This window comes from Danio aesculapii, chromosome 4, assembly GCF_903798145.1.
Source record: "Danio aesculapii chromosome 4, fDanAes4.1, whole genome shotgun sequence".
In the NCBI taxonomy this organism is placed as follows: Eukaryota; Metazoa; Chordata; class Actinopteri; order Cypriniformes; family Danionidae; genus Danio; species Danio aesculapii.
In genome coordinates, this window is record NC_079438.1 from 21,002,838 (window position 1) to 21,029,431 (window position 26,594).

Sequence of the window (26,594 nt, forward strand, 5' to 3'; positions counted from 1 at the left end):
ATAGGCTGGAAAACTGGGTTGGGCTGTCTGGGACGGTCCTCAAATGGTTCAGATCTTACCTTGAAGGAAGAGGTTACTATGTCAGTATAGGTGACCATAGGTCAGGGTGGACACCTATGACATGTGGAGTCCCTCAAGGCTCGATTCTGGCACCACTCCTGTTCAACCTTTATATGCTCCCTCTGAGCCAAATAATGAGAAAGAACCAAATCGCCTACCACAGCTATGCTGATGACACTCAGCTCTACCTAGCCTTACTGCCTAATGACTACAGCCCCATTGACACCCTCTGCCAATGCATTGATGAAATTAACAATTGGATGTGCCAAAACTTTCTTCAGTTAAACAAAGAGAAAACTGAAGTGATTGTGTTTGGGAACAGAGATGAGGTTCTCAAGGTGAATGCGTACCTTGGCTCTAAGGGTCAAACAACAAAAAATAAGGTCAAGAATCTTGGTGTGACTCTGGAGTCAGATCTGAGTTTCAATAGTCATATCAAAGCAGTTAGTAAATCAGCATACTATCTTCTCAAAAACATTGCAAGAATTAGATGCTTTGTTTCCAGTGAAGACTTAGAGAAACTTGTTCATGCTTTTATCAGCAGCAGGGTGGATTACTGTAATGGCCTCCTCACTGGCCTTCCCAAAAAGACAGTCAGACAGTTGCAGCTCATCCAGAACGCTGCGGCCAGAATTCTGACCAGAACCAGGAAATCAGAGCACATCACACCTGTCCTCAGGTCTTTACACTGGCTCCCAGTCACATTTAGAATAGATTTTAAAGTATTATTACTGGTCTATAAATCACTAAATGGCCTAGGACCTCAATACATTATAGATATGCTCACTGAATACAAACCTAACAGATCACTCAGATCTTTAGGATCAAATAGATTAGAAATCCCAAGAGTTCAGTCAAAGCAGGGTGAATCGGCTTTCAGCTACTACGCCCCTCGTTGCTGGAATCAGCTTCCAGAAATGATCAGATGTGCTCCAACATTAGGCACATTCAAATCAAGACTGAAAACACATCTGTTTAGCTGTGCCTTTACTGAATGAGCACTGTGCTACGTCCGACAGATCGAACTACTATGTTTTTCTCTTCTTTTTAATTCTTTTATAACACATTTAATCAGCTTTTATTTTATTTTTATTCTTACCATTTTTATGTTTGTTTTTATTTCTCTTATAATTGTTTCTTTTATTCCTGTTTATGTAAAGCACTTTGAATTGCCACTGTGTATGAAATGTGCTATATAAATAAACTTGCCTTGCCTTGCCTTGCCTTCTTACTGTATATGTAAGGTTTTTTTTATATTTAATTTTTTTCATGACAACAGTATCTCCAGCAAAAAATAAATCCTAAGAGGCCATTTTAAATTGTAAAGAAATCTGTGTTTTTGAAACAAATGAAGACAGCAGAAGTCAATGATTCATTTGAATGATTTAGCCTGACATGTTTACTGCTCCAATTTTTTTTTTTTTAAGTTTTCTCAAAAGAAAATATTTTGTATTTAAAAGGACCCAGGCATTTAAAAAGAATATATTTTAAAGCAGTAATCACAGTACAATGAAACCGTGATATTTTTATCCAAGGTTATCATACGTCAGAATCTTATACTGGCCCATGCCTAATGCTGCTTGATGTTGCAAAGTCATATTTTCTTATCTTATCATTTCTCTTTATATGTATAGTCATGAACACACTTGTGTGTAGAGTAAGTAGTGTGACTGTTTTCTCTCGTTTATTATTCCTGATCATTTGTCCAATAGGCAACTGAAGTTCTAAAAAATAGCATATGAGATCAGGTCACTGCTATGACATGAATGACAATTTTTGTATGTTGCTGTTTGTCATTGTACTTTGGTTATCCTGAGAGCTGATGCTGAGTATTCTTAGGGTTATTTAAACTTCAAATTGTTTACCCTGGGTCATTCTAACCCTGGATAAACAGAATCCTGAGTTATCTGTAATCACGTTCCACACTGCTCATGCTTTACCTGGGATTAAAAAATAATCCTAGGTGTTCATTAACAGATGTTTTACATTGGTAAACCACGGGTTAATATTATTATTTGTAAATTTTTATTATTTGGAAGATATACATGAGTAACACAACATGAGTAATCTAGGACAAGTGCATTTGATCATTTGCACTTAAAGCCGCAGGCACAAAAAGAGCTTGGTTTTCCTCTGATGCCCAAAATTAAATATTCTGCAAGGTATAGGATCTGATTTTGAGCTGAAACCTCAGACACATTCTGGGAACACCAAAGACTTATTTTACATCTTATAAGAAAGGTTCATAATAGGAACCCTTTAAAGGTATTTCTGACACAGAAATGAAAATAGCCTCACCATTTACTCTGCCTCGTGTGGTTTTAAACCTTTATGAGTTTCTTGATTCTGTTGAACACAAAAGAAGATATTGTGAAAAAACGCTGGCTTACTTTGTGTTCCAGAACAAAGGAAATGTTTAAAACCACATGACGGACAGTAAATGGTAAGGTCATTTTAAATTTTGGGTGAAACATCCATTTCATGCTTGTCGCTTTGTGCCTTCATACTAAAGTTCACTTTTTTTGTTGTTTTTTTAAGACCTGATGGTGCTGAAAGAAGAGACTCATCAATGGAATGAAATGGAAGAGAAACACCAAGAGATAACGACTGCTGAAAAACCCACACTGACTAAAAAGACTTCATCATGCGGAAGACCTCGGAAATCCAAATCCAGGTGTAATTTCAGCTGTAAACAGTGTGGAAGGAGTTTCAGTCAAAAGCCAAGCCTTGATGTTCACATGAGAGTTCACACTGGGGAGAAACCTTACAGCTGCGAACAGTGTGGAAAGAGTTTTGGTCAAATACAAGGCTTTAAAGCCCACATGAGAATTCACACTGGAGAGAGGCCGTACACATGCCAACAATGTGGAAAAAGCTTCTATCATGCAGGAAACTTGGCAGTGCACATGAGAATTCACACTGGGGAGAAGCCTTATTCTTGCCCTCAGTGTGGAAAGAGTTATAAGCAAAATTGCACCCTTGAAGTCCACATGAGGATTCACACTGGAGAAAAACCTTACACATGCACAGAGTGTGGTAAAAGTTTCCCATATAAAAACACACTCAAACACCACATGATAAGTCACACCGGAGAGAAGCCGTTTGCATGTGCTCAGTGTGGAAAGAGCTTCACAACCAAAGCTAGCCTCAAGAACCACATGGATGGTCACACTGGAACCATAGTGTTTACATGTGATCAGTGTGGAAAGAGTCTCACACGCAAAGACTCCTTTAACAAACACATGAAGACTCACTCAGATGAGGATCGTTTTAGATGCAGTGAGTGTGGAAAGGGCTTTAACCGTAAAAGAAGCCTCAGCGCTCACATGAAGCTTCATAATGGAGAGCAGAGTCCTCATAAATGAGACCATGTCCACACAAACACAGGTATATTCAAACAGCAGCTTTTTCATGTAGTTTGGCTGTTCATTCATTTGAAGTTTATTTATGAACTATTTTCATTTTCCCCGGGTTCCCATGTTTCCTCCCACAGTCCAAAAACGTACAACCTAAGTAAACTGAAAATTCTAAATCTTAGTAAGCCATATATCTCTCTTTAGCCATTCCTGTATTTGTCATTAGGACAGAAACAAGTCAGGAGAGTTAATGGAGATCTACCTAAGCTCAAATTCTCCTCTCACCCTGCTTACGGGAGAGAGCCCAGGGCTCGAGGATCTTATGAGCTTAGGGCTCTCTCCCGGGACAGCTTGCCAAACAAGTGTGAACTCTTAAATACATATCAAGTTACTGATAATGAAACCCTTTGAACACCTGAAGATGTAAACTCAATAGCTGAAGAGGGGTGAAGATTTTGACAACCAGTACCAGGTTGTAAGATTTGCTACTGGGCTACTAGAACGCAATATAACTCTATATGTTGATAGATTGTGTGGCTTGTTTCACATGCAAAAAAGTATCTGCATCTGAAAAGATGTGTACCAAATGGCCTACAGGAACTCAAGAGTTGTGACCCAACCAAAGCAGTTGGGTAATCTCCAAGGGGTTACATCCTTTGTTATAAAGTAGTGTCTCACAGACTGTACTTTGGGTTAAGTTACTTGAAGACCGACGAGTTAACATCACTGCTGAGGAACTGCACTATTTACTATTTACTATTTAAGTCTTCTCCCCATAAGAACTTTGCTCAGCTTTATGTATTAGAGTCATCTATTCAGTGACGAGCCACCCAAAAATGGTTAAGCTGAATACAGCAAAATCTAACAATGTGTTTCAACTTATTATGAACTGATAACCGTATTTGTGCACATTGCACACACTGTAAAAACTGCAGAGTTCCACACAATTCTTTCATGTTGTCACAACACAAATTAAATTAACTTAACACTTTAACAAATTTATGTGGATTAAACATAAAGGGCTCTATTATGACGATCCAAGTGCAAAGCGCAAAAGCATTAAGGGCGTGTCGGAATCCACTTATGCTATTTTAAGGACGGAAAATCCGCTTTATAGGTGTGTTTTTAACATAAACCAATCAGAATCTCATCTCCCATTCCCTTTAAGAGTCAGTTGCATCGCGCCATAGCACATTTGTTATTTACATGACAGACTTTGTAAGTGGAAAAAATGAACCCTTCACTAGAGAGAAAACAGTTAAACAGCATCTACAGTGTTAGAATGAGAGATGAGCCTCCTCATTATTTACTTTCACTTTCACTCTCGTGGATTAGGAAACTTCTTGCACAGACATCCATTAGCCTATAAATAATTAATTTTGCTTAAGCGCAAAGATTTGTTTCAAAACTATTTCTAAATTCAGTTTTAATTTCCAGCAAACGAATAAATGAACAATAATAACGAAGTGTGTTAAAAAATATCCTAATACACATGCTATGCCCCATATGGTATAAAACCTGACAGGTATGCAAATCTTAGCTTGTTTTTAATAAAACAAATATAAATATGCATATAATAAATAATACTGCTACTAATAATAACATTATACAAAAGCAAATTATTATGAATAAACTGAAAAAGCCTGGGTTCTAAACTGGGTTCTGGAGACAGTTTTGGGAAGCGGGAAGGGAAGTTTGATCAGGAGCTGCATTATTGACATCTGCAGTCGGGTGCTCTCATGTTTGCTCTGTTTACGTAGCTCTATTAGTGTGGTAATTTAGACAATAGGCTGTTCACAGAGTAACGTTAACGTTTGGTTAAAAAGGTTAAAACAATGCTTGTGTAGTTGTGTCGAATTGTATGCACTTGTGGGAGTTATATGGTACATTTACATTTACATTTAGTCATTTAGCAGACGCTTTTATCCAAAGCGACTTACAAATGAGGACAAGGAAGCAATTTACACAACTATAAGAGCAGCAGTGAACAAGCGCTATAGACAAGTTTCAGGCGTGTAAAAGTCTAAACATTAGTAGAAATTTTTTTTCTTTTCTTTTTTTTTTTTTTTTAATAGAGAGAGAGAGAGAGAAAGAGGGCTCAGTTAGTGGTATAGCCAGAGAGGCAATTGCAGATTAGGAGGAAAAGTGGAGACTAAACAGTTGCGTTTTTAGTCGTTTCTTGAAGACAGCAAGTGTCTCGGCTGTTCTGATGTAGTTAGGGAGTTCATTCCACCAACTGGGCAGATTGAATGTGAGAGTTCGGGAAAGTGATTTCTTCCCTCTTTGGGATGGAACAACGAGGCGACGTTCATTCACAGAACGCAAGTTTCTGGAGGGCACATATATCTGCAGAAGTGAGAGCAGATACGAAGGAGCACAGCTAGAGGTCACTATGTAAGCAAACATCAGAGCTTTGAATTTGATGCGGGCAGCAACTGGAAGCCAGTGCAAACGGGTGAGTAGCGGAGTGACATGTGCTCTTTTGGGTTCATCAAAGACCACTCGTGCTGCTGCGTTCTGAAGCAGCTGAAGAGGTTTGATAGAACTAGCTGGTAGCCCGGCTAGCAGAGAGTTGCAATAGTCCAGTTTAGAGAGGACAAGAGCTTGAACAATGAGTTGAGGTATGAGGTATGTTTAAATACTCTGTCTTTTGCAGACAGCAATAGGCTATAGGCTAGTTAACTTTAGCATAGCTTCTCCTCACTCATTAACTTAACTTAGTTGAAACTCGTCACATGGATTTGGGTAACCAAATAGAAAAAAGTGTCGCTGCTGCTGATCCATCTCTTGGTCCTGAACCAGTCAAAAACACTTGCTCAAGTTCTGTGTTCTGCAGATAAAACCAAAGTGATATGTAATGTGTGCAAAAGACCAGCAGAGGCAGAGATATCAAACATCTGTCATCATCTGCTATGCATAATCACATGGACTAAAAGCATCATCCCTCTGGTACTGTCTGCCAACCCCCACAAGCACCAATCCCCCACCAGCATCAAACCATCAACACAGCCATGTTCTGCCCCCTGCAAGTCAGTTTTACTCACATATTAGCTGCATTTAATGCAAAACAGGCTTATCCACCCAACCATCACCAAAAAAAACAAAACAAAAAACACGAAAAAATTCCTTTTGTGTCTGTTTTTGGCAGACAGTTGACAATATCAGGGCTGTATCTTTTAGTATTATATAGAATACAACTGTTGTTCTGCCAGATCTCCCAGTCAGGGTTTAATAAATGTTAGTTCTTGTAATTCTGTGCATTGGAAAGAAGTTATTTCAGAAGAAGAACAGTTCTTTGAAGTATTATTATTGTATCTGTTCAGCGTCCTTCAACAAAATTAGGTGGTGGTGGGGTTCATAATGTTCACAATGTTATTATAGTAGTTGTTGTTATAACCATGGATGAGGTAATGGCTGTTATGTTATTTACTTTTCAATGATGTTCCTTGTTACATGTTCGAAAACATCAACCAATATTGCATATCCATAATTATTATAATGGGTATAATTAAAGAATACCTGCACTATAATGTAAATTAGAAGTTGAAGGGCTGTCAAAATTAGAGCGTTAATTTACGTGATTAATTTTAAATATTTAACGCGTTAAAAAAAATAACGCAGTTGCAGTTTTTTTTATTTTCTGTTGTGGCCGACGTGTGTTCAGGGATGCCGCTTACATAGAAGCAACCTGGGCGGCCGCCTTGGGCAGCAGAATAGTGAGCGAACCCCACGGTCTTTACTTTCATCAGTTACACCGACCCTCTCCCTCACGGCCCTCGCCTTCATCAGCAAAAAGATCACTTTCTTTTTCACTTTCGGGTTAAGGGCGGTGTGATCGCACTGCTACGAGTGTGATATTGCTCATATATTATCTCAAATCTTAAACGTGCACACAGTACAAGATATGAAAACTGCGGCACAGCACACTACAAGATACTATTAAGATGATTGTGCCTGATGGAGCACATCACCTGATTGCAGAATAACTCTGCTGTTTATTATAGGCTAGCTTACAAATAGTTAACCAACTGCCAGAGTGAACAGCCTGTAGAATGAAGAGAAAAGCTGCTTGTTGAAGAGAACACATCATATCCAAACAAATGTCTAACATTATTATTAATATTACAGATCAGAGAGAAGACAAAGGCAGATTAACAGAAAGAATGGATATTTAATGATACTTCAGGGGGGAAAACCAGTGTGAAGAGTTTTGTTTAAACCACCATTGACAGAACGTGTTGGGGATTTACAATGGAGGATTTAGCAGGGGGTTGTGGCAGTTAATGCTTTCATATGTGTTGTTAACTCTAGTGTCCATGACAAGTGTATCTTCTGTGGACATAGAGAGACTGTGTATCAGTGCTATTTGGAATGTACATGCTTAACACAATAGTTTGATATGTTGAGCAGAGATTTCCTGAAATGTGGAGAGAATTTGACTCAGTGTAAGTTTATTCTGGAGCTGGCTATAGTCAGAAACAGAAACTGAAATGGCAGTTCATTAACTGTTTAGTTGCTCAAGGAACTTGTCACAAGAAGAAACTAAATAGATGATGTACATGGTCAAGAGATTTAGAGTTTTTAAAGCATTCATAAGATCCAGAATTACAATAGATTTGAAGTATTATAAGGCCGTAAATGAAGCTGAAACCTTTGAACAACAGTGGTGTTATAAGGACGCTGTCTGGAATGTGGAGGAAGGAGAGCTGCAGTTACATCTGCTGTGGAGTTACAATGTGTGAAATGAAAAATCATGTAATAAAGTATTTTATAAAAAATCAACAACAAAAAAAATCTCTCACACACACACGCACACACACACAGATATTCAGGATTTGAAGCTGATCAAAAACTTTAAACATTTTTAAGACAATTTTGAAAAACATTTTTAATCCACTTTATGATGACTTGCATGTCTAAAACACATTACTTCCTATTAATATGAGTCCAAATCTCCTCCTCATACTTATGACCTCTTCCTTCCTATTTTCACAACTTCCTATCTAAGGTTTATTTTTTCAAATAATATCTGTAATATAATATTTAACTTTACCTTTACTTACAGAAACATATAAAGGGGTAGTTCACACAAAAATTACAATTTAGCCAGAGCGGCCTACTGCATATAATCAAAATGCTACCCATCTGTCCATGCCCTTGAATATGTTTACATAAGCACAAAAGCCATACACACTAGTCTTCACACAAGTAATCAACATTTTGTTCCAGTTCCTGCCTGACTGCTTGAATCCATAAGTGATTCTTTTCAATTTACACATTTACACATTATATATATATATATGTATATCTGTGTGTGTGTGTGTGTGTGTGTGTGTGTGTGTGTATATATAAGTCAAAAGTATTAGCCCCCATGTTTAGTTTTTCCACAATTTCTGTTTAACGGAGAGAAGATTTTTTTCAACACATTTCTAAACATAATAATTTTAATAACTCATTTCTAATAACTGATTTATTTTCTCTTTGCCATGATGACAGTAAATAATATTTGACTCAATATTTTTCAAGACACTTCTATACAGCTTAAAGTGACATTTAAAGGCTTAATTAGGTTAACTAGGCAGGGGTGCGTTTCCCAAACAACAACTCGCGGTTGAACTATCATAGTACAATGCATTGTTGTAATGTAATGAGGAGTGTTTCCCAAAACCCCTAGTTTCTCTGTCGCAGATCCATCACTTGAACCATGTTAGTTATAACATAAAATGCCCATAATGACGCTCTAAATGGGGTGGACTTCTTTATAGAAGAACCCCATCATTTCTTTGTGCAAACTATATTGTTTTACACAAGCATTTATAATAAAATCCAATATTAGTTTTAGTAAAAACATGCACTCGTTTTCCATATTAACTGAAATATATGTAAATGGCACATATAGGGCCTGTGTTTGCTTTACTAATATTATAAAAAATATGACATATCCTATTCTAAAACATAAAAGGTTTTGCTAAGGTTTTGCTAGGTGGTTGTTATGGTGTTGCTAGGTGGTTTGCTAGGCGGCTGCTAAGGTGTTGCTAGGTGGTTGCTGGGCAGTTGCTAAGGTGTTGCTAGGTGGTTGCTAGGCGGTTGCTTAGATGGTGGCTAAGTGGTTGGTAAGGTGTTGCTAGGTGAATGCTAAGGTGTTGCTAGGCGGTTGCTAAGGTGGTTGCTATGTGGCTGCTAAGGTGTTGCTAAGATGTTGCTAGGCGGTTGCTAAGGTGTTGCTAGGCAGTTGCTAAGGTGTCGCTAGTCGGTTGCTAAGGTGTCGCCAGGCAGTTGCTAAGGTGTCGCTAGGTGGTTGCTAAGGGGTTGCTAGGTGGTTGCTAAGGCATTGCTAGGTTGTTGCTATGTGGTCATCCTGACATGCTTGCTTGGCCGGAGCTTTCTCCTAAGAGCCACACCGCAGCACCATAACGTGGAAGCTGGTGTTTCACAGCTTGCCCAACTCCAGCAGTATGCCTCATTGGTGCAGTACGCAGCGCGTCAGTCTCATAATCTAAAGGTTGTCAGTTTGAGCCTCACATGGGACAAGGTGGTCCCTTTTGGCACACGGGAGCATTTTAGGTCACCGGGCAGCGATCTTTCTTCCCTTGCATGTGGTTCAAGGTTCCCCTTTGCAAAAAAGGCTACTACTCCTCTGGAGGGCAGGCGGCTTGACGTTCCAAAAACATCTCTTGAGTCTGAAGCAATGATGGTAAGATGCTCCCATTCCTGTCACGTTATCGTTTGACGTAGATCCGTCACATGTCATGACTTAACATTGTACGAGGATTTGACAAAAAGCCTTGAGAATCCCATTGCCTTAAAAATCAACGGTATCCCAGGACATTCCACTACATGGCATTCCAAGACAATTCTTTTGATCCCCTTTCAGTGCACTTGTATTAAAGCTCGCGTCAAATTTTTTGTTCACATGCTTTTCCGAGTTGCTGTGGACAATGCCTTGATGTTGCGCAAACATCTCAAAACTTGCAGTCTAAAGTGCCCATTAAGGCTGCCAGAGAGTTAAAGACTAGGTTTGTCAAAAGTGGGATTTAAACCCATGCCTTCAGGGTAGACTCCGACCTGACCGCAGCACCTTAGACCGCTTGGCCATCCTGACATGCATGCTTGGCCAGAGCTTTCTCCTAGGAGCCACATCGCAGCACCATGACATGGAAGCTGGTGTTTCACAGCTTCCCCAACTCTATCAGTCTGCCTTGTTGGCAAAGTAGGCAGCGCGTCAGTCTCATAATCTGAAGGTTGTGAGTTCAAGCCTCACACGAGGCAAGGTGGTACCTTTTGGCACACGGGAGCGCTTAGGTGACCGGGCGGTGTTCTTTATTCCCTTCAATGCGGTTTATGCTTCCCGGGGGCAAAAAAGGCTACAGCTCCTCTGGAGGGCAGGCGGCTTGACGATCCAGGAACATCTCCTGAGTCTGAAGCAATTATGGCAAGATGCTCCCATTCCTGTCACGTTATCGCTTGACGTTTGACGTGGATCCGTGTCATTACTTGACATTGTAAGAGGATTTGACGAAAAGCCCTGCGAATCCCATTGCCTTTAAAATCAACGGCATCCCAGGACATTCCACTACATGGCATTCCAAGACAACTCTTTTGATCCCCTTTCGGTGCACTTGCATTAAAGCCCACGTCCAGTGTTTCGCCAGTGAGTTAAAGACTTGAGCCTGAGTGCACAGCCAAAGATTAGGTTCGGTGGGGTTCTAACCTACACCTCCAGGGAAGACTCTGACCTGAACGCAGTGCCATAGACTGTTGGGCCATCCTTATGTGCTTGCCTGGTCGGAGCTGTCTCCTATGAGCCACACCGCAGCACCACAACATGGACGCTGGTGTTTCACAGCTTGCCCAACTCCAGTAGTATGCCTTGTTGGAGCAGTAGGCAGTACGTCAGTCTCATAATCTGAAGGTCATGAATTTGACCCTCACATGGGGCAGGGTACCCCATTCCACTACATGGCATTCCAAGACAATTCTTTTGATCCCCTTTCAGTGCACTTGTTTTAAAGCCCACGTCCATTGTTTTGAACACATGCTTTTCCGAGTTGCTGTAGACAATGCTTTGATGTTGCGCAAACGCCTCAAACCTTGCAGTCTACAGTGCCCATTAACGCTGCTAGGGCCACTGCTATGTTGCGTAAATTGTGGCGCAAAGAGACTGATGCGGCACTTTGTCAGTATTATTGTATCACTCGGACATGGCGATAGAGGGTTAAATACTTAAGCCTGAGATCTCAGCTGTGCAACAGCCACGTCCTAACAGTGAGAGCATGAGCTGTCCGCGGGCACTGCATCGACATGCTAGAGCCCCAGACCTGTGATGCGATACTCGTGCCCATCATCCTGAGACCACCCCATCCAGAAATGCACATTCAAAACAGCGTCTTGAAAACGCGTTGATTGACTGACACAGCTTTTTTTCTTCTCTTTCCCACAAAGAGTCAAATGTCATGACTTGACGTTGTAATAGAAGTAGCCAAAAAGCCCTGCGAATCTCATTGCCTTAAAAATAAACGGCATCTCAGGACATTCCACTACATGGCATTCCAAGGCAATTCTTTTGATCCCCTTTCGATGCACTTGCATTAAAGCCCATGTCCATTGTTTTGTACACATGCTTTTCCGAGTTGCTGTAGACAATGCCTTGATGTTGCACAAATGCCTCAAAACTTGCAGTCTACAGTGCCCATTAAGGTTGCCAGGGCCACTGCTACGCTTCGTAAACTGTGACGCAAAGAGATTGATGCAGTCAGTGTTACTGTATCACTCGGACATGGCGCCAGAGAGTTAAATACTTGAGCCTGAACGCACAGCCAAAGACTAGGTTTGTCAGAAGTGGGATTCGAAACCACGCCTCCAGGGGAGACTGCGACCTGAACGCAGCGCCTTAGACCGCTCGGCTATCCTGACATGCACAGTTAGCAGGAGCTTTCTCCTAGGAGCCACATCGCAGCACCATGACATGAAAGCTGGTGTTTCACAGCTTGCCCAGCTCCAGCAGTCTGCCTCGTTGGCGCAGTAGGCAGCGCGTCAGTCTCATAATCTGAAGGTCGTGAGTTCGAGCCTCACGCGGGGCAAGGTCACACCTTTTGGCACACGGGAGCACTTAGGTGACCGGGCGGCGTACTTTATTACCTTCCGTGCAGTTTATGCTTCCCGGGGGCAAAAAAGGCTACAGCTCCTCTGGAGGGCATGTGGCGTGACGTTCCAAGAACATCTCTTGAGTCTTAAGCAATGATGGCAAGATGCTCCCGTTCCTGTCACGTTATCGCTTGACGTTTGACGTGGATCCGTCAAATGTCATGACTTGACGTTGTAAGAGGATTAGCCGAAAAGCCCTGCGAATCGCATAGAATGAAAAATAAACGGCATCTCAGGACATTCCACTAAATGGCATTCCAAGACAATTCTTTTGATCCCGGTTCAGTGCTCTTGCTTTAAAGCCCACGTCCATTGTTTTGAACACATTCTTTTCCGAGTTGCTGTAGACAATGCCTTGATGTTGCGCAAACGCCTCAAACCTTGCAGTCTACAGTGCCCATTAACGCTGCCAGGGCCACTGCTACGCTGCATAAATTGTGGCGCAAAGAGATTGATGCGGCACTTTGTCAGTGTTACTGTATCACTCGGACATGGCGCCAGAGGGTTAAATACTTGAGCCTGAGATCTCAGCTGTGCAACAGCCACGTCCTCACAGTGAGAGCATGAGCTGTCCGCGGGCACTGCATCGACATGCTGGACCCCCAGACCTGTGATGCGATACTCGTGCCCATCATCCGGAGACCACCGCATCCAGAAACGCACATTTAGAACAGCGTCTTAAAAACGCGTTGATTGACTGACACAGCTTTTTTTCTTCTCTTTCCCACAAAGAGTCAAATGTCATGACTTGACGTTGTAAGAGAATTAGCCGAAAAGCCCTGCGAATCTCATTGCCTTAAAAATAAACGGCATCTCAGGACATTCCACTACATGGCATTCCAAGGCAATTCTTTTGATCCTCTTTCGATGCACTTGCATTAAAGCCCACGTCCATTGTTTTGTACACATGCTTTTCCGAGTTGCTGTAGACAATGCCTTGATGTTGCACAAATGCCTCAAAACTTGCAGTCTACAGTGCCCATTAAGGTTGCCAGGGCCACTGCTACGCTTCGTAAACTGTGACGCAAAGAGATTGATGCAGTCAGTGTTACTGTATCACTCGGACATGGCGCCAGAGAGTTAAATACTTGAGCCTGAACGCACAGCCAAAGACTAGGTTTGTCAGAAGTGGGATTTGAACCCACACCTCCAGGGGAGACTGCGACCTGAACGCAGCGCCTTAGACCGCTCGGCCATCCTGACATGCACAGTTAGCAGGAGCTGTCTCCTAGGAGCCACATCGCAGCACCATGACATGAAAGCTGGTGTTTCACAGCTTGCCCAGCTCCAGCAGTCTGCTTCGTTGGCGCAGTAGGCAGCGCGTCAGTCTCATAATCTGAAGGTCGTGAGTTCAAGCCTCACACGGAGAAAGGTCGCACCTTTTGGCACACGGGAGCACTTAGGTGACCGGGCGGCGTACTTTATTACCTTCCGTGCAGTTTATGCTTCCCGGGGGCAAAAAAGGCTACAGCTCCTCTGGAGGGCATGCGGCGTGACGTTCCAAGAACATCTCCTGAGTCTGAAGCAATGATGGCAAGATGCTCCCGCTCCTGTCACGTTATCGCTTGACGTTTGACGTGGATCCGTCAAATGTCATGACTTGACGTTGTAAGAGGGTTAGCCGAAAAGCCCTGCGAATCGCATAGAATGAAAAATAAACGGCATCTCAGGACATTCCACTAAATGGCATTTCAAGACAATTCTTTTGATCCCGGTTCAGTGCTCTTGCTTTAAAGCCCACGTCCATTGTTTTGAACACATGCTTTTCCGAGTTGCTGTAGACAATGCCTTGATGTTGCGCAAACGCTTCAAACCCTGCAGTCTACAGTGCCCATTAACGCTGCCCGGGCCACTGCTACGCTGCGTAAATTGTGGCGCAAAGAGATTGATGCGGCACTTTGTCAGTGTTACTGTATCACTCGGACATGGCGCCAGAGGGTTAAATACTTGAGCCTGAGATCTCAGCTGTGCAACAGCCACGTCCTCACAGTGAGAGCATGAGCTGTCCGCGGGCACTGCATCGACATGCTGGACCCCCAGACCTGTGATGCGATACTCGTGCCCATCATCCGGAGACCACCGCATCCAGAAACGCACATTTAGAACAGCGTCTTGAAAACGCGTTGATTGACTGACACAGCTTTTTTTCTTCTCTTTCCCACAAAGAGTCAAATGTCATGACTTGACGTTGTAAGAGAATTAGCCGAAAAGCCCTGCGAATCTCATTGCCTTAAAAATAAACGGCATCTCAGGACATTCCACTACATGGCATTCCAAGGCAATTCTTTTGATCCCCTTTCGATGCACTTGCATTAAAGCCCACGTCCATTGTTTTGTACACATGCTTTTCCGAGTTGCTGTAGACAATGCCTTGATGTTGCACAAATGCCTCAAAACTTGCAGTCTACAGTGCCATTAAGGTTGCCAGGGCCACTGCTACGCTTCGTAAACTGTGACGCAGAGAGTTAAATACTTGAGCCTGAACGCACAGCCAAAGACTAGGTTTGTCAGAAGTGGGATTCGAACCCACGCCTCCAGGGGAGACTGCGACCTGAACGCAGCGCCTTAGACCGCTCGGCCATCCTGACATGCACAGTTAGTAGGAGCTGTCTCCCAGGAGCCACATCGCAGCACCATGACATGAAAGCTGGTGTTTCACAGCTTGCTCAGCTCCAGCAGTCTGCTTCGTTGGCGCAGTAGGCAGCGCGTCAGTCTCATAATCTGAATGTCGTGAGTTCAAGCCTCACACGGAGAAAGGTCGCACCTTTTGGCACACGGGAGCACTTAGGTGACCGGGCGGCGTACTTTATTACCTTCCGTGCAGTTTATGCTTCCCGGGGGCAAAAAAGGCTACAGCTCCTCTGGAGGGCATGCGGCGTGACGTTCCAAGAACATCTCCTGAGTCTGAAGCAATGATGGCAAGATGCTCCCGTTCCTGTCACGTTATCGCTTGACGTTTGACGTGGATCCGTCAAATGTCATGACTTGACGTTGTAAGAGGATTAGCCGAAAAAGCCCTGCGAATCCCATAGAATGAAAAATAAACGGCAGCTCAGGACATTCCACTAAATGGCATTTCAAGACAATTCTTTTGATCCCGGTTCAGTGCTCTTGCTTTAAAGCCCACGTCCATTGTTTTGAACACATGCTTTTCCGAGTTGCTGTAGACAATGCCTTGATGTTGCGCAAACGCTTCAAACCTTGCAGTCTACAGTGCCCATTAACGCTGCCAGGGCCACTGCTACGCTGCGTAAATTGTGGCGCAAAGAGATTGATGCGGCACTTTGTCAGTGTTACTGTATCACTCGGACATGGCGCCAGAGGGTTAAATACTTGAGCCTGAGATCTCAGCTGTGCAACAGCCACGTCCTCACAGTGAGAGCATGAGCTGTCCGCGGGCACTGCATCGACATGCTGGACCCCCAGACCTGTGATGCGATACTCGTGCCCATCATCCGGAGACCACCGCATCCAAAAACACACATTCAGAACAGCGTCTTGAAAACGCGTTGATTGACTGACACAGCTTTTTTTCTTCTCTTTCCCACAAAGAGTCAAATGACATGACTTGACGTTGTAAGAGAATTAGCCGAAAAGCCCTGCGAATCTCATTGCCTTAAAAATAAACGGCATCTCAGGACATTCCACTACATGGCATTCCAAGGCAATTCTTTTGATCCCCTTTCGATGCACTTGCATTAAAGCCCACGTCCATTGTTTTGTACACATGCTTTTCCGAGTTGCTGTAGACAATGCCTTGATGTTGCACAAATGCCTCAAAACTTGCAGTCTACAGTGCCATTAAGGTTGCCAGGGCCACTGCTACGCTTCGTAAACTGTGACGCAAAGAGATTGATGCAGTCAGTGTTACTGTATCACTCGGACATGGCGCCAGAGAGTTAAATACTTGAGCCTGAACGCACAGCCAAAGACTAGGTTTGTCAGAAGTGGGATTCGAACCCACGCTTCCAGGGGAGACTGCGACCTGAACGCAGCGCCTTAGACCGCTCGGCCATCCTGACATGCACAGTTAGTAGGAGCTGTCTCCTAGGAGCCACATCGCAGCACCATGACATGAAAGCTGGTGTTTCACAGCTTGCTCAGCTCCAGCAGTCTGCTTCGTTGGCGCAGTAGGCAGCGCGTCAGTCTCATAATCTGAATGTCGTGAGTTCAAGCCTCACACGGAGAAAGGTCGCACCTTTTGGCACACGGGAGCACTTAGGTGACCGGGCGGCGTACTTTATTACCTTCCGTGCAGTTTATGCTTCCCGGGGGCAAAAAAGGCTACAGCTCCTCTGGAGGGCATGCGGCGTGACGTTCCAAGAACATCTCCTGAGTCTGAAGCAATGATGGCAAGATGCTCCCGTTCCTGTCACGTTATCGCTTGACGTTTGACGTGGATCCGTCAAATGTCATGACTTGACGTTGTAAGAGGATTAGCCGAAAAGCCCTGCGAATCGCATAGAATGAAAAATAAACGGCAGCTCAGGACATTCCACTAAATGGCATTTCAAGACAATTCTTTTGATCCCGGTTCAGTGCTCTTGCTTTAAAGCCCACGTCCATTGTTTTGAACACATGCTTTTCCGAGTTGCTGTAGACAATGCCTTGATGTTGCGCAAACGCTTCAAACCTTGCAGTCTACAGTGCCCATTAACGCTGCCAGGGCCACTGCTACGCTGCGTAAATTGTGGCGCAAAGAGATTGATGCGGCACTTTGTCAGTGTTACTGTATCACTCGGACATGGCGCCAGAGGGTTAAATACTTGAGCCTGAGATCTCAGCTGTGCAACAGCCACGTCCTCACAGTGAGAGCATGAGCTGTCCGCGGGCACTGCATCGACATGCTGGACCTCCAGACCTGTGATGCGATACTCGTGCCCATCATCCGGAGACCACCGCATCCAGAAACGCACATTTAGAACAGCGTCTTGAAAACGCGTTGATTGACTGACACAGCTTTTTTTCTTCTCTTTCCCACAAAGAGTCAAATGTCATGACTTGACGTTGTAAGAGAATTAGCCGAAAAGCCCTGCGAATCTCATTGCCTTAAAAATAAACGGCATCTCAGGACATTCCACTACATGGCATTCCAAGGCAATTCTTTTGATCCCCTTTCGATGCACTTGCATTAAAGCCCACGTCCATTGTTTTGTACACATGCTTTTCCGAGTTGCTGTAGACAATGCCTTGATGTTGCACAAATGCCTCAAAACTTGCAGTCTACAGTGCCATTAAGGTTGCCAGGGCCACTGCTACGCTTCGTAAACTGTGACGCAAAGAGATTGATGCAGTCAGTGTTACTGTATCACTCGGACATGGCGCCAGAGAGTTAAATACTTGAGCCTGAACGCACAGCCAAAGACTAGGTTTGTCAGAAGTGGGATTCGAACCCACGCCTCCAGGGGAGACTGAACCTGAACGCAGCGCCTTAGACCGCTCGGCCATCCTGACATGCACAGTTAGTAGGAGCTGTCTCCTAGGAGCCACATCGCAGCACCATGACATGAAAGCTGGTGTTTCACAGCTTGCTCAGCTCCAGCAGTCAGCTTCGTTGGCGCAGTAGGCAGCGCGTCAGTCTCATAATCTGAAGGTCGTGAGTTCAAGCCTCACACGGAGAAAGGTCGCACCTTTTGGCACACGGGAGCACTTAGGTGACCGGGTGGCGTACTTTATTACCTTCCGTGCAGTTTATGCTTCCCGGGGGCAAAAAAGGCTACAGCTCCTCTGGAGGGCATGCGGCGTGACGTTCCAAGAACATCTCCTGAGTCTGAAGCAATGATGGCAAGATGCTCCCGTTCCTGTCACGTTATCGCTTGACGTTTGACGTGGATCCGTCAAATGTCATGACTTGACGTTGTAAGAGGATTAGCCGAAAAGCCCTGCGAATCGCATAGAATGAAAAATAAACGGCATCTCAGGACATTCCACTAAATGGCATTTCAAGACAATTCTTTTGATCCCGGTTCAGTGCTCTTGCTTTAAAGCCCACGTCCATTGTTTTGAACACATGCTTTTCCGAGTTGCTGTAGACAATGCCTTGATGTTGCGCAAACGCTTCAAACCTTGCAGTCTACAGTGCCCATTAACGCTGCCAGGGCCACTGCTACGCTGCGTAAATTGTGGCGCAAAGAGATTGATGCGGCACTTTGTCAGTGTTACTGTATCACTCGGACATGGCGCCAGAGGGTTAAATACTTGAGCCTGAGATCTCAGCTGTGCAACAGCCACGTCCTCACAGTGAGAGCATGAGCTGTCCGCGGGCACTGCATCGACATGCTGGACCCCCAGACCTGTGATGCGATACTCGTGCCCATCATCCGGAGACCACCGCATCCAGAAACGCACATTTAGAACAGCGTCTTGAAAACGCGTTGATTGACTGACACAGCTTTTTTTCTTCTCTTTCCCACAAAGAGTCAAATGTCATGACTTGACGTTGTAAGAGAATTAGCCGAAAAGCCCTGCGAATCTCATTGCCTTAAAAATAAACGGCATCTCAGGACATTCCACTACATGGCATTCCAAGGCAATTCTTTTGATCCCCTTTCGATGCACTTGCATTAAAGCCCACGTCCATTGTTTTGTACACATGCTTTTCCGAGTTGCTGTAGACAATGCCTTGATGTTGCACAAATGCCTCAAAACTTGCAGTCTACAGTGCCATTAAGGTTGCCAGGGCCACTGCTACGCTTCGTAAACTGTGACGCAAAGAGATTGATGCAGTCAGTGTTACTGTATCACTCGGACATGGCGCCAGAGAGTTAAATACTTGAGCCTGAACGCACAGCCAAAGACTAGGTTTGTCAGAAGTGGGATTCGAACCCACGCCTCCAGGGGAGACTGCGACCTGAACGCAGCGCCTTAGACCGCTCGGCCATCCTGACATGCACAGTTAGTAGGAGCTGTCTCCTAGGAGCCACATCGCAGCACCATGACATGAAAGCTGGTGTTTCACAGCTTGCTCAGCTCCAGCAGTCTGCTTCGTTGGCGCAGTAGGCAGCGCGTCAGTCTCATAATCTGAATGTCGTGAGTTCAAGCCTCACACGGAGAAAGGTCGCACCGTTTGGCACACGGGAGCACTTAGGTGACCGGGCGGCGTACTTTATTACCTTCCGTGCAGTTTATGCTTCCCGGGGGCAAAAAAGGCTACAGCTCCTCTGGAGGGCATGCGGCGTGACGTTCCAAGAACATCTCCTGAGTCTGAAGCAATGATGGCAAGATGCTCCCGTTCCTGTCACGTTATCGCTTGACGTTTGACGTGGATCCGTCAAATGTCATGACTTGACGTTGTAAGAGGATTAGCCGAAAAGCCCTGCGAATCGCATAGAATGAAAAATAAACGGCAGCTCAGGACATTCCACTAAATGGCATTTCAAGACAATTCTTTTGATCCCGGTTCAGTGCTCTTGCTTTAAAGCCCACGTCCATTGTTTTGAACACATGCTTTTCCGAGTTGCTGTAGACAATGCCTTGATGTTGCGCAAACGCTTCAAACCTTGCAGTCTACAGTGCCCATTAACGCTGCCAGGGCCACTGCTACGCTGCGTAAATTGTGGCGCAAAGAGATTGATGCGGCACTTTGTCAGTGTTACTGTATCACTCGGACATGGCGCCAGAGGGTTAAATACTTGAGCCTGAGATCTCAGCTGTGCAACAGCCACGTCCTCACAGTGAGAGCATGAGCTGTCCGCGGGCACTGCATCGACATGCTGGACCTCCAGACCTGTGATGCGATACTCGTGCCCATCATCCGGAGACCACCGCATCCAGAAACGCACATTTAGAACAGCGTCTTGAAAACGCGTTGATTGACTGACACAGCTTTTTTTCTTCTCTTTCCCACAAAGAGTCAAATGTCATGACTTGACGTTGTAAGAGAATTAGCCGAAAAGCCCTGCGAATCTCATTGCCTTAAAAATAAACGGCATCTCAGGACATTCCACTACATGGCATTCCAAGGCAATTCTTTTGATCCCCTTTCGATGCACTTGCATTAAAGCCCACGTCCATTGTTTTGTACACATGCTTTTCCGAGTTGCTGTAGACAATGCCTTGATGTTGCACAAATGCCTCAAAACTTGCAGTCTACAGTGCCATTAAGGTTGCCAGGGCCACTGTTACGCTTCGTAAACTGTGACGCAAAGAGATTGATGCAGTCAGTGTTACTGTATCACTCGGACATGGCGCCAGAGAGTTAAATACTTGAGCCTGAACGCACAGCCAAAGACTAGGTTTGTCAGAAGTGGGATTCGAACCCACGCCTCCAGGGGAGACTGCGACCTGAACGCAGCGCCTTAGACCGCTCGGCCATCCTGACATACACAGTTAGTAGGAGCTGTCTCCTAGGAGCCACATCGCAGCACCATGACATGAAAGCTGGTGTTTCACAGCTTGCTCAGCTCCAGCAGTCTGCTTCGTTGGCGCAGTAGGCAGCGCGTCAGTCTCATAATCTGAAGGTCGTGAGTTCAAGCCTCACACGGAGAAAGGTCGCACCTTTTGGCACACGGGAGCACTTAGGTGACCGGGTGGCGTACTTTATTACCTTCCGTGCAGTTTATGCTTCCCGGGGGCAAAAAAGGCTACAGCTCCTCTGGAGGGCATGCGGCGTGACGTTCCAAGAACATCTCCTGAGTCTGAAGCAATGATGGCAAGATGCTCCCGTTCCTGTCACGTTATCGCTTGACGTTTGACGTGGATCCGTCAAATGTCATGACTTGACGTTGTAAGAGGATTAGCCGAAAAGCCCTGCGAATCGCATAGAATGAAAAATAAACGGCATCTCAGGACATTCCACTAAATGGCATTTCAAGACAATTCTTTTGATCCCGGTTCAGTGCTCTTGCTTTAAAGCCCACGTCCATTGTTTTGAACACATGCTTTTCCGAGTTGCTGTAGACAATGCCTTGATGTTGCGCAAACGCTTCAAACCTTGCAGTCTACAGTGCCCATTAACGCTGCCAGGGCCACTGCTACGCTGCGTAAATTGTGGCGCAAAGAGATTGATGCGGCACTTTGTCAGTGTTACTGTATCACTCGGACATGGCGCCAGAGGGTTAAATACTTGAGCCTGAGATCTCAGCTGTGCAACAGCCACGTCCTCACAGTGAGAGCATGAGCTGTCCGCGGGCACTGCATCGACATGCTGGACCCCCAGACCTGTGATGCGATACTCGTGCCCATCATCCGGAGACCACCGCATCCAGAAACGTACATTTAGAACAGCGTCTTGAAAACGCGTTGATTGACTGACACAGCTTTTTTTCTTCTCTTTCCCACAAAGAGTCAAATGTCATGACTTGACGTTGTAAGAGAATTAGCCGAAAAGCCCTGCGAATCTCATTGCCTTAAAAATAAACGGCATCTCAGGACATTCCACTACATGGCATTCCAAGGCAATTCTTTTGATCCCCTTTCGATGCACTTGCATTAAAGCCCACGTCCATTGTTTTGTACACATGCTTTTCCGAGTTGCTGTAGACAATGCCTTGATGTTGCACAAATGCCTCAAAACTTGCAGTCTACAGTGCCATTAAGGTTGCCAGGGCCACTGCTACGCTTCGTAAACTGTGACGCAAAGAGATTGATGCAGTCAGTGTTACTGTATCACTCGGACATGGCGCCAGAGAGTTAAATACTTGAGCCTGAACGCACAGCCAAAGACTAGGTTTGTCAGAAGTGGGATTCGAACCCACGCCTCCAGGGGAGACTGCGACCTGAACGCAGCGCCTTAGACCGCTCGGCCATCCTGACATGCACAGTTAGTAGGAGCTGTCTCCTAGGAGCCACATCGCAGCACCATGACATGAAAGCTGGTGTTTCACAGCTTGCTCAGCTCCAGCAGTCTGCTTCGTTGGCGCAGTAGGCAGCGCGTCAGTCTCATAATCTGAATGTCGTGAGTTCAAGCCTCACACGGAGAAAGGTCGCACCTTTTGGCACACGGGAGCACTTAGGTGACCGGGTGGCGTACTTTATTACCTTCCGTGCAGTTTATGCTTCCCGGGGGCAAAAAAGGCTACAGCTCCTCTGGAGGGCATGCGGCGTGACGTTCCAAGAACATCTCCTGAGTCTGAAGCAATGATGGCAAGATGCTCCCGTTCCTGTCACGTTATCGCTTGACGTTTGACGTGGATCCGTCAAATGTCATGACTTGACGTTGTAAGAGGATTAGCCGAAAAGCCCTGCGAATCGCATAGAATGAAAAATAAACGGCATCTCAGGACATTCCACTAAATGGCATTTCAAGACAATTCTTTTGATCCCGGTTCAGTGCTCTTGCTTTAAAGCCCACGTCCATTGTTTTGAACACATGCTTTTCCGAGTTGCTGTAGACAATGCCTTGATGTTGCGCAAAACGCTTCAAACCTTGCAGTCTACAGTGCCCATTAACGCTGCCAGGGCCACTGCTACGCTGCGTAAATTGTGGCGCAAAGAGATTGATGCGGCACTTTGTCAGTGTTACTGTATCACTCGGACATGGCGCCAGAGGGTTAAATACTTGAGCCTGAGATCTCAGCTGTGCAACAGCCACGTCCTCACAGTGAGAGCATGAGCTGTCCGCGGGCACTGCATCGACATGCTGGACCCCCAGACCTGTGATGCGATACTCGTGCCCATCATCCGGAGACCACCGCATCCAGAAACGCACATTTAGAACAGCGTCTTGAAAACGCGTTGATTGACTGACACAGCTTTTTTTCTTCTCTTTCCCACAAAGAGTCAAATGTCATGACTTGACGTTGTAAGAGAATTAGCCGAAAAGCCCTGCGAATCTCATTGCCTTAAAAATAAACGGCATCTCAGGACATTCCACTACATGGCATTCCAAGGCAATTCTTTTGATCCCCTTTCGATGCACTTGCATTAAAGCCCACGTCCATTGTTTTGTACACATGCTTTTCCGAGTTGCTGTAGACAATGCCTTGATGTTGCACAAATGCCTCAAAACTTGCAGTCTACAGTGCCATTAAGGTTGCCAGGGCCACTGCTACGCTTCGTAAACTGTGACGCAAAGAGATTGATGCAGTCAGTGTTACTGTATCACTCGGACATGGCGCCAGAGAGTTAAATACTTGAGCCTGAACGCACAGCCAAAGACTAGGTTTGTCAGAAGTGGGATTCGAACCCACGCCTCCAGGGGAGACTGCGACCTGAACGCAGCGCCTTAGACCGCTCGGCCATCCTGACATGCACAGTTAGTAGGAGCTGTCTCCTAGGAGCCACATCGCAGCACCATGACATGAAAGCTGGTGTTTCACAGCTTGCTCAGCTCCAGCAGTCTGCTTCGTTGGCGCAGTAGGCAGCGCGTCAGTCTCATAATCTGAATGTCGTGAGTTCAAGCCTCACACGGAGAAAGGTCGCACCTTTTGGCACACGGGAGCACTTAGGTGACCGGGCGGCGTACTTTATTACCTTCCGTGCAGTTTATGCTTCCCGGGGGCAAAAAAGGCTACAGCTCCTCTGGAGGGCATGCGGCGTGACGTTCCAAGAACATCTCCTGAGTCTGAAGCAATGATGGCAAGATGCTCCCGTTCCTGTCACGTTATCGCTTGACGTTTGACGTGGATCCGTCAAATGTCATGACTTGACGTTGTAAGAGGATTAGCCGAAAAGCCCTGCGAATCGCATAGAATGAAAAATAAACGGCAGCTCAGGACATTCCACTAAATGGCATTTCAAGACAATTCTTTTGATCCCGGTTCAGTGCTCTTGCTTTAAAGCCCACGTCCATTGTTTTGAACACATGCTTTTCCGAGTTGCTGTAGACAATGCCTTGATGTTGCGCAAACGCTTCAAACCTTGCAGTCTACAGTGCCCATTAACGCTGCCAGGGCCACTGCTACGCTGCGTAAATTGTGGCGCAAAGAGATTGATGCGGCACTTTGTCAGTGTTACTGTATCACTCGGACATGGCGCCAGAGGGTTAAATACTTGAGCCTGAGATCTCAGCTGTGCAACAGCCACGTCCTCACAGTGAGAGCATGAGCTGTCCGCGGGCACTGCATCGACATGCTGGACCTCCAGACCTGTGATGCGATACTCGTGCCCATCATCCGGAGACCACCGCATCCAGAAACGCACATTTAGAACAGCGTCTTGAAAACGCGTTGATTGACTGACACAGCTTTTTTTCTTCTCTTTCCCACAAAGAGTCAAATGTCATGACTTGACGTTGTAAGAGAATTAGCCGAAAAGCCCTGCGAATCTCATTGCCTTAAAAATAAACGGCATCTCAGGACATTCCACTACATGGCATTCCAAGGCAATTCTTTTGATCCCCTTTCGATGCACTTGCATTAAAGCCCACGTCCATTGTTTTGTACACATGCTTTTCCGAGTTGCTGTAGACAATGCCTTGATGTTGCACAAATGCCTCAAAACTTGCAGTCTACAGTGCCCATTAAGGTTGCCAGGGCCACTGCTACGCTTCGTAAACTGTGACGCAAAGAGATTGATGCAGTCAGTGTTACTGTATCACTCGGACATGGCGCCAGAGAGTTAAATACTTGAGCCTGAACGCACAGCCAAAGACTAGGTTTGTCAGAAGTGGGATTCGAACCCACGCCTCCAGGGGAGACTGCAACCTGAATGCAGCGCCTTAGACCGCTCGGCCATCCTGACAAGCACAGTTAGCAGGAGTTGTCTCCTAGGAGCCACATCGCAGCACCATGACATGAAAGCTGGTGTTTCACAGCTTGCCCAGCTCCAGCAGTCTGCCTTGTTGGCGCAGTAGGCAGCGTGTCAGTCTCATAATCTGAAGGTCGTGAGTTCGAGCCTCACACGGAGAAAGGTCGCACCTTTTGGCACACGGGAGCACTTAGGTGACCGGTCGGCGTACTTTATTACCTTCCGTGCAGTTTATGCTTCCCGGGGGCAAAAAAGGCTACAGCTCCTCTGGAGGGCATGCGGCGTGACGTTCCAAGAACATCTCCTGAGTCTGAAGCAATGATGGCAAGATGCTTCCATTCCTGTCACGTTGACGCTTGACGTTTGACGTAGATCCGTCAAATGTCATGACTTGACGTTGTAAGAGGATTAGCCGAAAAGCCCTGCGAATCGCATAGAATTAAAAATAAACAGCATCTCAGGACATTCCACTACATGGCATTCCAAGGCAATTCTTTTGATCCCCTTTCGATGCACTTGCATTAAAGCCCACGTCCATTGTTTTGTACACATGCTTTTCCGAGTTGCTGTAGACAATGCCTTGATGTTGCACAAATGCCTCAAAACTTGCAGTCTACAGTGCCCATTAAGGTTGCCAGGGCCACTGCTACGCTTCGTAAACTGTGACGCAAAGAGATTGATGCGGCGCTTTGTCAGTGTTACTGTATCACTCAGACATGGCGCCAGAGAGTTAAATACTTGAACCTGAACGCACAGCCAAAGATTAGGTTTGTCAGAAGTGGGATTCAAACCCACACCTCCAGGGGAGACTGCTATCTGAACGCAGCGCCTTAGACCAGTCAGCCATCCTGACATGCACACTTAGCTGGAGCTGTCTCCTAGGAGCCACATAGCAGCACCATGCAGCTCCAGCTGTCCTGAATACAGCAGCTTAGACCACTTGGCCATCCTGACATGCATGCATAGCTGGAGCTGTCTTGTAGGGGCAAGGTCGTGAGTTCGAGCCTCACACAGGGCAAGGTTGTACCTTTTGGCACACGGGAGTGCATAGGTGACCGGGTGGCATTCTTTATTATCTTCCGTGCGGTTCATGCTTACCAGGCGCAAAAAAGTCTACAGCTCCTCTAGAGGGCAGGCTGCTTGTCGTTCCAAGAACATCTCCTGAGTCTTAAGCAATGATGGCAAGATGCTCCCATTCCTGTCATGTTTTCGATGCCAGGGCCACTGCTACGCTGCGTGAACTGTGGCGCAAAGAGATTGATGCGGCGCTTTGTCAATGTTACTGTATAACTCGGACATGGCGCTAGAGAGTTTAAGTCTTGAGCCTGAGCGCACAGCCAAAGGTTACATTTGTCAGAAGTGAGATTCGAACCCACACCTCCAGAGGAGACTGCGACCTGAATGCCA

The 26,594-nt window shown here is 45.5% G+C and overlaps 2 protein-coding genes and 18 non-coding genes across 20 annotated transcripts in view; 10 read left to right on the top strand and 10 right to left on the bottom strand.

Moving 5' to 3' along the window:
- Positions 1 to 26,594, bottom strand: part of LOC130222162 (gastrula zinc finger protein XlCGF7.1-like) — a 257,981-nt gene that overhangs the window by 11,019 nt on the left and 220,368 nt on the right. The gene's annotated exons all lie outside the window — the stretch shown is intronic.
- On the top strand, positions 2,604 to 3,425 carry LOC130222642 (gastrula zinc finger protein XlCGF49.1-like). The gene has a single exon (XM_056455172.1). The coding sequence runs from the start codon at positions 2,604 to 2,606 to the stop codon at positions 3,423 to 3,425; it is 822 nt and encodes a 273-aa protein (XP_056311147.1).
- trnal-cag (transfer RNA leucine (anticodon CAG)) lies at positions 12,247 to 12,329 on the bottom strand. Its single transcript has one exon. It is a non-coding gene; the product is annotated as a tRNA-Leu (tRNA).
- trnam-cau (transfer RNA methionine (anticodon CAU)) lies at positions 12,424 to 12,496 on the top strand. The gene has a single exon. It is a non-coding gene; the product is annotated as a tRNA-Met (tRNA).
- On the bottom strand, positions 13,681 to 13,763 carry trnal-cag (transfer RNA leucine (anticodon CAG)). Its single transcript has one exon. It is a non-coding gene; the product is annotated as a tRNA-Leu (tRNA).
- Positions 13,858 to 13,930, top strand: trnam-cau (transfer RNA methionine (anticodon CAU)). The gene has a single exon. It is a non-coding gene; the product is annotated as a tRNA-Met (tRNA).
- On the bottom strand, positions 15,066 to 15,148 carry trnal-cag (transfer RNA leucine (anticodon CAG)). The gene has a single exon. It is a non-coding gene; the product is annotated as a tRNA-Leu (tRNA).
- On the top strand, positions 15,243 to 15,315 carry trnam-cau (transfer RNA methionine (anticodon CAU)). Its single transcript has one exon. It is a non-coding gene; the product is annotated as a tRNA-Met (tRNA).
- On the bottom strand, positions 16,500 to 16,582 carry trnal-cag (transfer RNA leucine (anticodon CAG)). Its single transcript has one exon. It is a non-coding gene; the product is annotated as a tRNA-Leu (tRNA).
- trnam-cau (transfer RNA methionine (anticodon CAU)) lies at positions 16,677 to 16,749 on the top strand. Its single transcript has one exon. It is a non-coding gene; the product is annotated as a tRNA-Met (tRNA).
- Positions 18,109 to 18,181, top strand: trnam-cau (transfer RNA methionine (anticodon CAU)). The gene has a single exon. It is a non-coding gene; the product is annotated as a tRNA-Met (tRNA).
- On the bottom strand, positions 19,365 to 19,447 carry trnal-cag (transfer RNA leucine (anticodon CAG)). Its single transcript has one exon. It is a non-coding gene; the product is annotated as a tRNA-Leu (tRNA).
- trnam-cau (transfer RNA methionine (anticodon CAU)) lies at positions 19,542 to 19,614 on the top strand. Its single transcript has one exon. It is a non-coding gene; the product is annotated as a tRNA-Met (tRNA).
- On the bottom strand, positions 20,798 to 20,880 carry trnal-cag (transfer RNA leucine (anticodon CAG)). Its single transcript has one exon. It is a non-coding gene; the product is annotated as a tRNA-Leu (tRNA).
- Positions 20,975 to 21,047, top strand: trnam-cau (transfer RNA methionine (anticodon CAU)). Its single transcript has one exon. It is a non-coding gene; the product is annotated as a tRNA-Met (tRNA).
- On the bottom strand, positions 22,231 to 22,313 carry trnal-cag (transfer RNA leucine (anticodon CAG)). Its single transcript has one exon. It is a non-coding gene; the product is annotated as a tRNA-Leu (tRNA).
- Positions 22,408 to 22,480, top strand: trnam-cau (transfer RNA methionine (anticodon CAU)). The gene has a single exon. It is a non-coding gene; the product is annotated as a tRNA-Met (tRNA).
- trnal-cag (transfer RNA leucine (anticodon CAG)) lies at positions 23,665 to 23,747 on the bottom strand. Its single transcript has one exon. It is a non-coding gene; the product is annotated as a tRNA-Leu (tRNA).
- trnam-cau (transfer RNA methionine (anticodon CAU)) lies at positions 23,842 to 23,914 on the top strand. The gene has a single exon. It is a non-coding gene; the product is annotated as a tRNA-Met (tRNA).
- trnal-cag (transfer RNA leucine (anticodon CAG)) lies at positions 25,099 to 25,181 on the bottom strand. Its single transcript has one exon. It is a non-coding gene; the product is annotated as a tRNA-Leu (tRNA).

Excerpts from the sequence above, each read along its gene's own strand:
- LOC130222642 (XM_056455172.1), top strand. The coding sequence starts at position 2,604 with ATGGTGCTGAAAGAAGAGACTCATCAATGGAATGAAATGGAAGAGAAA.